Source organism: Megascapheus bottae, chromosome 1, assembly GCF_031878675.1.
Source record: "Megascapheus bottae isolate mThoBot1 chromosome 1, mThoBot2.hap1, whole genome shotgun sequence".
In the NCBI taxonomy this organism is placed as follows: domain Eukaryota; kingdom Metazoa; phylum Chordata; class Mammalia; order Rodentia; family Geomyidae; genus Megascapheus; species Megascapheus bottae.
The window spans coordinates 42,267,755-42,279,966 of record NC_143509.1 but is presented as its reverse complement, the minus strand read 5'-3'; the positions used below and the strand labels follow the sequence as shown (position 1 = coordinate 42,279,966).

Genomic DNA, 12,212 nt, shown 5'->3' with positions numbered 1-12,212 from the left:
TCCTCTTGCCCTTTTTTCTTCACATTTTGCCCAGGTCCACAGTCCTCTTACATTAGTCTCACCTGGAGGGGCTTAGTTTATTGGGTGAGATAAAGGTCTCACTAACTTCTTTTGCTCAAGTTAACCTTAAACTATGATTTTTATGATTCTTTTTTTCCTCCAATAGCTGGGATTATAGGCATGTGCCACCAACATTGGGATGCAAAACCCTTTGGTAACTGGGTTAACCAAAAAAATGGTGAGCCCATATGGGAAATATCACTTTGTTCCCCTTTGAAAGTAGGGATGATTTCTAATAAATTATTTCTCCTATGCAAGGATTGCCTACACAATGCAGAGAGCTGTTCTGATTTTATATGCTGTCCTAGACAATTCCAAAGCTAGAAAATCAGGACATTCACCCCTCCACTTTGTGTGGAGACATTTACATACATTTGTCCCTCCTGTGCAGAGTATATCTTGCTTATTTTATCCTGAAATTATTGCAAAACTAGGGCCAGGAGTTTGGCCTCGTTGGTAGAGTGTTGGCCTAGCATGCACAAAGACCAGGTTCAATTCCTCAGTACCACATACATAGAAAAAGCCAGAAGTGGTGCTGTGGCTCAAGTGACAGAGTGCTAGCTTTGAGGGAAAAGCCCAAGGACAGCACTCAATCCCCAAGACTGGCAAAAAAAAATATGCAAAACTAGATAGTTTTCTGTAAGTGGTTTCGGTGGAGGGCAGCTGTTGGGCTTTGCTGCTGACTACCCACATGTGGCTAGAGAGCTCTAGTTTGCACCAGTACATTTGTCTTTGGCCAGAAAGACCTCTGTGTTTTAAAATATTAACCTGTCACTCTTGATCTCTAGGTGTTTGTGAAGGTTGGAGACAGAGTAAAAGCTGGGGATTCTCTGATGGTTATGATTGCCATGAAGATGGAGGTACGTGAGACCACAAGGTCACTGGCCAAGTAAATGTTGGGAACCTTGGGAACTATCAGACCCAACTGTTTATTTGCTTTATTTAGAAAGTTAATACCAGTGTGTGTGGGGGGGGGGGGGGTGATGATGCTGTAGCTTGAACTCAGGGCCTGGTCACTGTCTCTGAGCTTTTTCCCTGAAAGTGGTACTCTACCACTTGAACCACTCATGGCTGCTCTACTTCCAGATCTTTGGTGGTTAATTGGAGAGAAGAGTGTCATAGACTTCCCTGCTTGGCTGTCTTTAAACTGAGATCCTTAGATCTCAGCTTGTTGAGTAGCTAGGATTATAGGCATGAGCCATTAGAGCTTGTTGTTAAAATCATTTTAAACACTAAGACTCAAGGACTGGTTCAACATGGATTGCATGAAGCAAAACAAAACCATCCTTCTTCTAAACCTGTTTAATTTTCATATTTTTTTTTGCCAGTCCTGGGACCTGACCATTGTCCTTGGGCTTTCTCAAGGCTGGAGTTCTGCCACTTGAGCCCAGCACCATTTCCACCTTTTTTCTATGTATGTGGTACAGAAGAATCAAACCCTGGTCTTCATGCATGTTAGGCAAGCAGTCTATCACTAAGCCAAACTCCCAGCCCTGCACCTGCATTTCTTGATTCTTAAATAAATAAAATAGTCATTAGTCAGGTAGTAACCCAATTGTTCTGAAGTCAAGTAGTGACCCAACTGGGTATTTTATGAGGCTGAACCTTCGGTGCCAAGCCTTAGGTTAGTATCAGAATGAAAACCTCAAATTGGCTCAAATTGGCTTTTTAGGCTTTTGGATGGTTGCAATTTGTGGATGAATGCTTCTCAGATTGCATTCACCTAGGGAGCTGTGCTTCCAGACAAGTTGAGTTAGGTTGATTACTTTTCACAGGACTGGGTTGAACCTGGAACTCATGCAAGCTATGCAGGGTCTGATAGGCCCCTAGCTTAGTGCATACATTTTAAAAGCTTCCCAGCGATAGGAAGCCAAAGTCACGTACAGGAATGGGTTTCTGCTGTATCCAAGTGTTGATCCTTACAAGCAGAAAAATGAAACCGTTTTATCTGTGTACTAAGCTTTCTGGGTGGGGAGAGAAAAGGGGCAAAACCAGGCACCAGTAGCTCATGCCTGTCATCCTAGCTACTCAAGAGGCTGAAATCTGACGGTTGTGATCTGATGCCAGCCAACTAGGAAAGTCTGTGAAACTGGTCTCCAATTAACCATAGGTAGGACTGTGGCTCACCCAAGTGGGAGAACACTGGCCTTAAGCAAAATAGCTCAGGGACAGTGCCTTGGCCAAGGACCGCCACAGAGATGGGGAGGGAAGAGAGAAGGGAAAGAAAGGGAAGGGAGAGAGAGGGAGGGAGGTACCAAGCATTAAAACAATTGGTTCATTTCACTCTTGCCTGTTTTTTCTGATGGTATATATCCAGCCCTTATTAACAGAACCACAATTGTTGGGTCTTGTGTCTCTACAGCATACCATAAAGGCTCCAAAGAATGGCACAATAAAGAAGGTGTTCTTCAGAGAAGGTTCTCAGGCCAACAGACACACTCCTTTAGTGGAGTTTGAGGAGGAGGAAGCTGACAAAGGGGAATCAGTAAACAACACCAAAGAAGGAGCCAGATGAGCAGAAGCTTACCTGTCCTGGAAAGACAAAGTCTCTCCCACCAGTCCTGGGACTCATAAAGAACACATGTACCATGTACTAGCGAAGCGAGGTAGATCATGCCTGTAATCCTAGCTACTGGAAAGCAGATATCTGAGGATCAGGGTTCAGTTTGAAGCCAGCCTGGGCATGAAAGTCCTTGAGACTCATCTCCAGTTAACTACTAAAAAGCCAGAGGTGGAGCTGTGGCTAAAAAGAGCTCTATCCTTGGGCAAAAAGCAAAAAAAAAAAAAAAAAAAAAAAAAAGCCAGGGACAGTGCCTAGATCCAGATTCAAGCCTCAGGACTTATTTAAGCACACACACACACACACAAAACTTTCATATTTGAAAATCGTGTACCTGGGTCACAAATACAATAAATTATCTTTAAAGATTTTCATATTAATAAATTGAATTCTGCTTCTCTATTTGAGCCTTTTCTATCTGCCTCACCATTTTATATATCGTAGCATATATTAGGGCATATATGTATTATATATATATATATATATATATATATATACTCTTTTCAGAAAGGGGCTGTGCAACAACTTGCTCAAAATAATTGTTGAAAGAGAAGGGATCATTAATTCCAGGGATTACTTTCCAGTTACAATCATGATGTATTTCAAAGAGATACTATTAAGCTCTTAAGCTCTTTGCTTGGCAAAAAGTAATTTATTGGGCAGTCAGGATGTTACTTCTAATCTTTGTGACTGGTTTCTCTCTAGATACCTCTGTCTTTATTATACTATGCTTTCTAAGCTTGTAAGAAATGTATATTATACTAGAATGTGTCCATTAATATTAGCTTGAATAAATTGGAATTTTGTGCAGGGCATAATTGGCTTTTTTGTTTTGCTTTGCTTTGTTTTTGTTTTTTGATGCCAGTACAGTGACTTAAACTCTGGGTCTCATACTCTTCCTTGGCTTTTTCATTCAAGGCTTGTGCTGTACCACTTGAGCCATACCTTTACTGTCAGATTTTTGCCAACTACCTAGAGACAAGAGTCTCACAGACTTTGTTGCCCAAGCTATCTTAGAGCCATGATCCTCATATCTCAGCATCCTGAGGAAAGATTATAAGCATGAGCCACCAACACTTAGCCTCTTCTGTATACTTTTATCTGAAAACCTTTTTCTTATTACAAAGAAAAAAATTTCCATTTTATTTCATTCCTTTTGTCTAGGCTTTATGTTACTATGGCTAACAAATACTCAGTCCTCTGCATTTTCACATTGAAGTATTAAATTGGTGAATTGTGGTTTTGCCAAATACATAAGACTACATTAAGTGCTGTGGAAAATCCAAAAGAATATTAAAATGTCTCTATTTGAATATGCCCATAATTTCATTTGGAAAATAAAACATCACGTCAAAGATTATATTATGTAGGAAAATATCAAGTTCCAAGAGGATGGAACCTCTGTCTGCTAAGGGGCTGTTCCATCAATAAGAAAATAAGTTGAGAAAGGTACCAGATGCTAAAATAAATTAATTAAATAAATCTGGCTGAAATAAATCAGGCCATGTTCCTTCCTTAGAATGGCCATTTCTCCAACCTGAGGAGGCAACCTGGAACTCATATCTCCAACTTGTGTGGGCCGGGCGCGGAGCCTGCTGCCATGGCTGGTACATGGTAGGCTTTAGCAGCCAGGATGAATGAGAGTTCTGAGGGTCAAAGGTGTTCAGGTAGAGCTCAGGAAGGTGTTCCCAGGGCAGACTAGAAGAGAGGTTGTTGACTAGAAGAGAAGAAGCAGCGCTTCATGTTGAAAGCAGTTGTTCTGGATGCCAGAGCAGGAGGAGCTTCTGGAAAATAGGGCTATTAAAAAAAAAAAAAAGGTATGTAGCCAGGCACAGTGGCTCACGCCTGTAATTCTAACTACTCAGGAGGCTGAGATCTGAGGATCAAAGCCAGCCCAGGCACTAAAGTCCAGGAGACTCTTATCTCCAATTAACCACCAGAAAACCAGATGTGGCACTGTGGCTCAAAGGTAGGGTGGTAGACTTGAGCTGAAAAACTCAGGGACAGTGTGCAGGCCCAGAGTTCAAGCCCCATGACCAATGATAAGACTAGCTGCTCCATCATTTGAGCCACACAGTTTAAATCATGATGTTCACAGACTGATCTCTAATACCATTAAGAAAAGTTCATCATCTATATATTCTATAGGTATGATGTTATATAGATTGATATGTATCTATGACATATAAACTCTCAGCTTGATTTTAATTATGTTCTAAAATCTGTGCCAGTGATTGCATGTAGAGATTCCCTTCTTGAATTCTTGTTTGTTAAACATGACATTTGAAATAATGTTGTAAAAATCAGTGTTAATAAAATCTTTCCAAAAAAAAGTTCAGCACTTATTGTTCTTCATAGCAAAACACTGAAAACAACCGCAGAAGAGAGAAGGGTGTCTTGGTCATACAGGCTTCTTCAGAGTAACAAAATAACCAGGTTAATGTGCCATCCAGAGCCTTGGGCCTCCTGCTGAGGTACGATGAGATGTCCTAGGTGAACAGGATGGAAGTGCTTACTCAGACCTGATGAGAAAGCATTTTCCCTTCTATTGTGTAACAAAACTATATCCCTTTTTAAAAAAAATAATAAAAATTCAAAGTAGAAGCCAGTGATTCACTCCTGGCAAGTAAGGTACTGAGTGCCACTGTTAATATCTGGTTGGGCTAGGTAGCTAATTTGTTATATGTGTTACAAAGTTATCCATAACATTTAATATTTAAACCTTTTATAATACAGATTTCTCTGTGTGTGTGTGTGTGTGTGTGTGTGTGTGTGTGTGTGTGTGTGTGTGTTGCCCTACATCTTGAATTTAGTGCCTGAGTGTTGTCCTTGAGCTTTTTTCCTCAAGGCTAGTGCTCTACCACTTGGGCTACAGCTCCACTTCCAGCTTTTTGATGGTTGATTAGAGATGAGGCTCATGGACTTTCCTGCCTGGTCTCGCTTCAACTTTCTTTTTTTCTTTTTTCTTTTTTTTTTTTTGCCAGGGCCTAAGCACTGTTCTTGGGCTTTTTCTCAAGGCTAGCACTCTGCCACTTGAACCACAGCACCACTTCCAGCCTTTTTCTATGTATGTGGTACCAAGGAATCGAACCTGGGTCTTCGTGCATGCTAGGCAGGCACTCTACTACTAGGCCAGCCACCTGAGCAGCTAGGATTTACAAGTGGGGCATTCATGCCAAGCTCCAATAATTTTTTTTAAATGTCTTAATTTCATCTGGCAAGAGGGTGAAAGATGAATACCAGAAAACTAGACTTTAAGAAACCAGTTATTATGTAGTTCTTAGAGTTTATGAGGTAATAAGAGACTAGACCATGTAACCCAGAGCTTATGGAAGTATGATATGCCAGGCGCCAGTGGCTCACACCTGTAATCCTAGCTACTCAGGAGGCTGAGACCCAAGGGTTGCAGTTTAAAGCCAGCCAAGGCAGGATAGTCTGTGAGACTCTAATCTCCAATCAACTATTCAGAAAAAGCCAGACCCGATTCTGTGGTAGAGCACTAGCCTGAGCAAATAACTAAAGGACAGCCCATGGACCAGCCAAAAAAAAAGTATAGATGATTTCTTGTTTTGTTTATTAGCAGTACTGTAGATTGGACTTGTGCCTCATGCTTAGCTAGCTAGGCATTTTACACTTGAGCCATACCTCCAGCCTCTTTTGCATTGGTTGTTTCTGAGATGGATGCCTGCACTGCAATCCTCTTACTGTGCTTCCCTGAGTCACTGAACTTGATAACTGTGTATCACCACTCCACCCATGGGTTGAGATGGAGTCTCATGAACTTTTATGCCTGAAGTGGCCTTGAACCTCAATCCCCCAATCTCCCATGAAACTAGGTTACAGGCTTGAGCTACCATATACAGAATTAAAGTACATTTTTACCAACACTCTTCAGCTTTCCACCATTTATTTATTCTTGGTGGTGAAGATTAAACCCACCTATGTCACATGCAAAGAAAATACTCTGAGATGTCCAACCAGCGGCTAAACTTCCTTTCTGTAAAAGAGAAACAAGCAAAGTTACTCTGCTAGAAATTTCCAGTGGCTATTTATCCCTTTCGAAGAATCTGTTTGCTGGGCACCAGTGGCTCATTCCTGTATTCCTAGCTACTCAGGAAGGTTAATCTCTGACTGGGGTTCAAACCAGTTTGGAAAAACAAATCTGGAAGACTCTTATCTCCAATTAACCCACAAAAAAAGCTACAACTGGAGATGTGACTCAAGTGGTAAAATGTCATCCTTGAGAGAAGGCTTTGAGTTCAAGCCTCAATTCCCTCTCTCTCTCTCTCTCTCTCTCTCTCTCTCTCTCTCTCTCTCTCTCTCTCTCTCTCTCTCTCTCTCTCTCTCACACACACACACACACACACACACACACACACACGTATGAAAGACAAGCCCGATAGCTTGATTACCTCTCTATTAGTGGAATTCATTCGTCCCTAATTGTAGGACTGTGTGAGTATGAAGCCAAGTATTGGAGACCAGATCTCTTGTCCAATCCCTGTTTAACCATATCTGAAACAAGTCTTCTGAAATAATCAAGCCAAGTTTGTTTTCATTGGGTTTTTTTTGGGGGGGGTGGGTCATGGGGCTTGAACTCTGGTCCTGAGTGTGGAATTTTTAAAATTATTATTATTAGCAGAGTGTGACAATCACCAAGAGTGCTTCAGGACCATTCCCCACTAGCCTGTTCCTTGTGTAATGTTTTGGGAACTGTATATGGGCAAACCAATCCATAACAAGAATAGCCTGGAAATAATGATCCTTGTTCTTAAAATCTGCAAACCACAAAGCATCTCATGAGTAGGGGATTGGGATGAAATAGGCAACATCTAGGCCATTCTGAGAAAGTACACACCAATCCGGGAACGCCTGTCACCCTCTGTAAACCACTTCAAAACCAGCTCCCTAGCAGGATGGACTTTATGACAGGAGTCCCCCATGCTCTCGTCCAGTCACTTTTAAAATAAAATCACTTTTCTTGCTCTGGTCTCTCAAGTGGCCTACCATGTGTGGAACAGCTGGACTCGAGTTGGATAATAAGCAGAGTTCCTCTGTGCATAAATGCATGCTTGTTCTCCAAACATTTAGAGAGCACTTACTGTATACCATGGCCAGAGATTATTAAGAAATGGTTTGTGCCCAGCTCAAATTATTCAGTGGGAAGCGGGATCCAGTGTATAAGGAAAATGTAATAGTAATTGTGCTGGGCGCTCGTGGCTCACACCTGTAATTGTAACTACTCAGGAGACTGGGATCCAAGGATCAAAAGGCCATCCCAGGCAAAAAAGTTCATGAGACTCATCTCCAATTAATGACAAGAACACTGAAAGTGGCTCATCGAGGTAGAGCACTAGCTTTGAGCAAAGGGAGCTCAGGGACAGCATCCAGGCTCTGAGCTCAGGCCCCATGACTGAGACGCAAAAAAAGTAATTGTTACACACTAGCTGTGTACTAGATGCATGAGGATCCAGGCAGGTGGTGTGGTTGCACTTTGAGTCAAGAAGGTGGGAAAGCTGGGTGCCAGTGGCTCATATCTGTAGTCTTAGCTACTCAGGCTGAGATCTGAGGATTGCAGTTCAAAGCCAGCCCAGGCAGGAAAGTCCATGAGACTCCTATGGCCAATAAACCAGTAAAAAGATGGAAGTAGATCTATAACTCAAATGGTAGAGTACCAGCCTTGAGAAAAAAAAGCTGAAGGATAGTATCCAGGCTGGGTTCAATTCCAAGAGCCATCACAAGAAAGAAGGAAGGAAGGAGGGAGGGAGGGAGAGAGGAGGCAATGAAGGAAAGAGGGAGGGAAGGAGGGAGGGAGAGAGGGAGAGAGGAGGGAATGAAGGAAAGAGGGAGGGAGGGAAGGAGGGAGGGAAGGGAAGAGGGGAAAAGGAAAAAGATGAAAAATATATTTGAGCTGAGCTTTGAAAGACACATTTGCCAACCAAATGGAGAAAGAGGTGGTAAGTTCATGCCACTGCAGGCGGAAGGACTAAGCAGAAGCTAATAATAACAGCAAGACATGAAAGTCCCAGTGTATTTGGGGCACAGAGCGATCCAGCATGGACTGGGGTTACAAGGGTCTTGGCAGAGAGGCGCTGGAGAACAGCTGCCCAGCAGGGAAAGGGCTTTTCCTGTCTCACACTTTGTTCTAGAGGCAATAGGGGAGTCCCTGGAGATTTTCAAACAGCTTAAGCTTTTCAAGTTGTGTAAGGTCTACAGGGTGAAGCACTGGCTGGAGAGCAGAGAGGCAGTCCAAAGGAGACACCAAATATGATGCCTGGGATGGATGGTTGGGTTGGGAAAGACAGATGTGTATCTCTGTAACTTTCAAGTGGTTCTTCCAGATTGGGGGTGTCAGTCAGAGGCAAAGTATCTGCTTACCAAGGTGAAGCCCTGTGTTTAATTCCTAGCCCTGCAAAAGGGAAACTAAAAGTGTGGGTAGGAAGGATTTCAAATTCAACCTGGCTGGTTTCTCTTGCAAATAAACGTGCCAGGCAGGTCCTTGGGTGACAAAAGCTCTGCCTAGACATGCAGCCTCCAGGCCCCTTCTTGCCTTCTCCAGCTCTAGCTTGTTTCAGTGTCACCCTGGCACCTGTCAACCACAGGCAGATTGTGTTACTGTCAGAGAAAACCTGCATGCCAGCCTGGCATGTCACTAGAGCCTGTGCACAAAGAGGACAGCAGCGTGCCCAGGGGCAACTTGCCTCTTGCAGTAAAGCTAGGATTGAGCTTGTTCCATCTGCCCTAATCACTTTTTGTCCATGTGTATTTGGTGCTAGAGGAAAGGATTTGTGTCACCTTCACCTCCATATGGGTGAAAATTCACAAATTCAGCTGAGTAGCAGCAGCTCAGAGCCAACTCTTTGCAAGCATCCTCCCCACTCAGCTTTTTACCTCCCTTGTGTACTCTAACTGTTCTTACTCCTCAAGTCACTCTCTTAGGAAGATTACAACTTGAACCACACATCTGGTCACTGCCGTGGCAGTATTGACAGTAATACTTTATACTTCTATTGCACCTTCTTGCTGTGAAATAAATATTCACACTAAGATTCAAAATGTCCAGGAAGAGAGGGAAATATGCTTTTAAGCACTGGGTGAAAGGGGAGGAGATGAAGATCCCCAAAAGGAAATGCTAAAAGGCCGTTGCTCTTTTCTGCAAATACCATACTGTGTGTTGAGGCCTTGGGTGCCTCCCCAGCTGATGCTGAGCAGTAAAGCACAAGCCGGGTCACTCACTGGAGTTCCTTCCCTCCTAAGAGGCACACTCCATTCTTTGCACATATGATACCTCATTATCGTTTTTGGTAAATCTTTCTCCAGATGCTGAGGATGTAGCTCAGAGGCAGAGTCTGTGCTTAGCATGGGTGAGGCCCAGAGCATTCCATAAAAGAAAAATGTGTTGAATACCTGTGGCCCACGGCTACAATTGTAGCTAGTATACACACACACACACACACACACACACACACACACACACACACACCATGCATGGTGGCGGCAGACCCAATTCTTCAGTTATGAAATTATATCAGGAAAATATTGCAGACAAAATAATAATAATAATAATTACGTTAGTAACTGATATCTCATAGCCGTAACCCTAGCTACTCAGGAAGTTGAGATCTGAAGTTTGCTGTACAAAACCAACCCTGTCAGGAAAGTCCATGAAGTTCTCATCTCCAATTAGCCACTAAAAAAGCCACAAATGGAGCTGTGGCTCATGTAGGAAAGACTAGCTCTGAGCACAAAGGCTCAGGGACAGCTCTCAGGCCATGAATTAAAGTCCCAGGACTGGCACAAAGCAAAAATATTGTGGTTGATTGTTTACTTTTTCTTTTTCTTTCTATTTTGAAAGAAAGCTCTATGTCCCTTGTCATTCAGGCTGGCATCCTTCCCAAGTCTGTGGCCCTGTTGCCCGTCTGGTCCCATTTCCACCCTTCAGCAGTCAGCCCGGGCCTGTTTTCCCACCAGTATGGCCTGTGGTGATCTTCACCCTCAGTCTTCCCTATTCCTCTCACGGGGTCATGGCTCAGGGACCTTTACCATGGGGCCACTTCTCCTGAGCACAAAGCAACAAATCATTCCTGGATACAAAATATGTCCTCCCTTATACAAGTCTGTATTATTTGTTACTTCCCAGCTGAGTGTTGTTAAACAGGTACAATGTTCCCATGGGTGGAAAATGTTAAATTACATAAGAAACCAAGAGGAAATGAACTTATCGTTTCCCCTGGGGCTTAAATTTAGGGCCTGAGTATTGTCCTTGGGCCTTCCCAAGGCAAGTGCTCTACTACTTAAGCCACAGCACCACTTCCGGCTTTTTCTATGTATGTGATACCAGGGAATTGAACCCAGGGCTTCGTGCATGCTAGGCAAGCACTCTACCACTAGGTCACGCTCCTGGCCCATGAACTTTCTCAATAATGTTTTGTTTTGTTTGTACAAAATAATTTTAATGCAAAAAATCTAAAGTTTCATATTAAAAAGTACACAGTAATTAATTCCCCTCTGAAAAATCCAGCCCTGCCATCCCCACTAGTAGAAGAGCATTATAATTTGATTCATTTGCATCTTTCCTTCTTTTCTTTCCTTCCTTCCTTCCTTCCCCCATTCCCCCCCCCCTCGCTCTCTCTCTCTCTCTTTCTTTCTTGGTTATGAGGCTACTTGGGGCCTAGGCACTGTCTCTGAGCTATTTTGCTCAAGGATAGCAGTCTGGTGGTTTATTGGAGATAAGAGTCACAAGCTGGATGCCAATGGCTCACACCTGTAATCCTAGCTACTCAGAAGGCTGAGATCTGAGGATCACCATTCAAAACCAGCCCTAGCAGGAAGTCCATGAGACTCTTATCTCCAATTAACCACCAGAAAACCCAGAGTGGCACTGTGTCTCAAGTGACAGAGTGCTAGCCTTGAACTGAAGAGCTCAGGGACAGAGCCCAGGCCCAGAGTCCAAGCCCCAGGACCTGGCATTTACCCAATCATCCAGAAACAAGGACATACTAAATCCACTAGCACAACAATGTTCATTGTAGCACTATTTACCATAGCAAAAATATGGAACCAACCCAGATGCCCCTCGGTTGATGAGTGGATCAACAAGATGTGGTATTTATACACAATGGAATTCTATGTTGCCATCAGAAAGGAAAACATCACCCCATTTCTAAAGAAATGGAAAGACTTGGAAAAAATCATATTAAGTGAAGGAAGGCAGACTCAAAGGAACATAGGCTCAATGGTTTCCCTCATTTGTCATAATCAGTAGAAACCTTGGACTCTTCTAGCAGAGGTTTACAAGAGGGCAAAACATAGATACATAAGGCCAAATAGGATGAGGCTAAATGAAAGGACCTCCAGGATATAGAAACAAGAGCCATATAATGCGTGATTGTTGTTCTTAATGTACTATGTTATTTCTCATCTCTTTTGTTGCCTCTTGATTATCTCATATTGTTACAGTATCTTACCTTGTTATCTGACATATTGTATATATGTTTATTTGAAATAGGATAGGGAATGGGGAAAACAAGATGAGGGGAGGGGTGGGGGAAGGAAAATGGGTACAAAAACACAAGAAGGGGTAGCAATGTTT

The 12,212-nt window shown here is 42.9% G+C and overlaps 1 protein-coding gene across 1 annotated transcript in view; it reads left to right on the top strand.

Annotated features, from left to right (window-relative positions):
* The window catches only part of Mccc1 (methylcrotonyl-CoA carboxylase subunit 1), a 57,188-nt gene extending 54,314 nt beyond the window's left edge, over positions 1 to 2,874 (top strand). Inside the window, exons 18-19 of the mRNA XM_090342683.1 lie at positions 849 to 920; positions 2,423 to 2,874. Of these exons, the coding sequence (XP_090198809.1) occupies positions 849 to 920; positions 2,423 to 2,575 (225 nt within the window). The 3' untranslated portion in view covers positions 2,576 to 2,874. The remainder of the gene's footprint in view (positions 1 to 848; positions 921 to 2,422) is intronic.
* Positions 2,875 to 12,212: the final 9,338 nt, after the last annotated feature.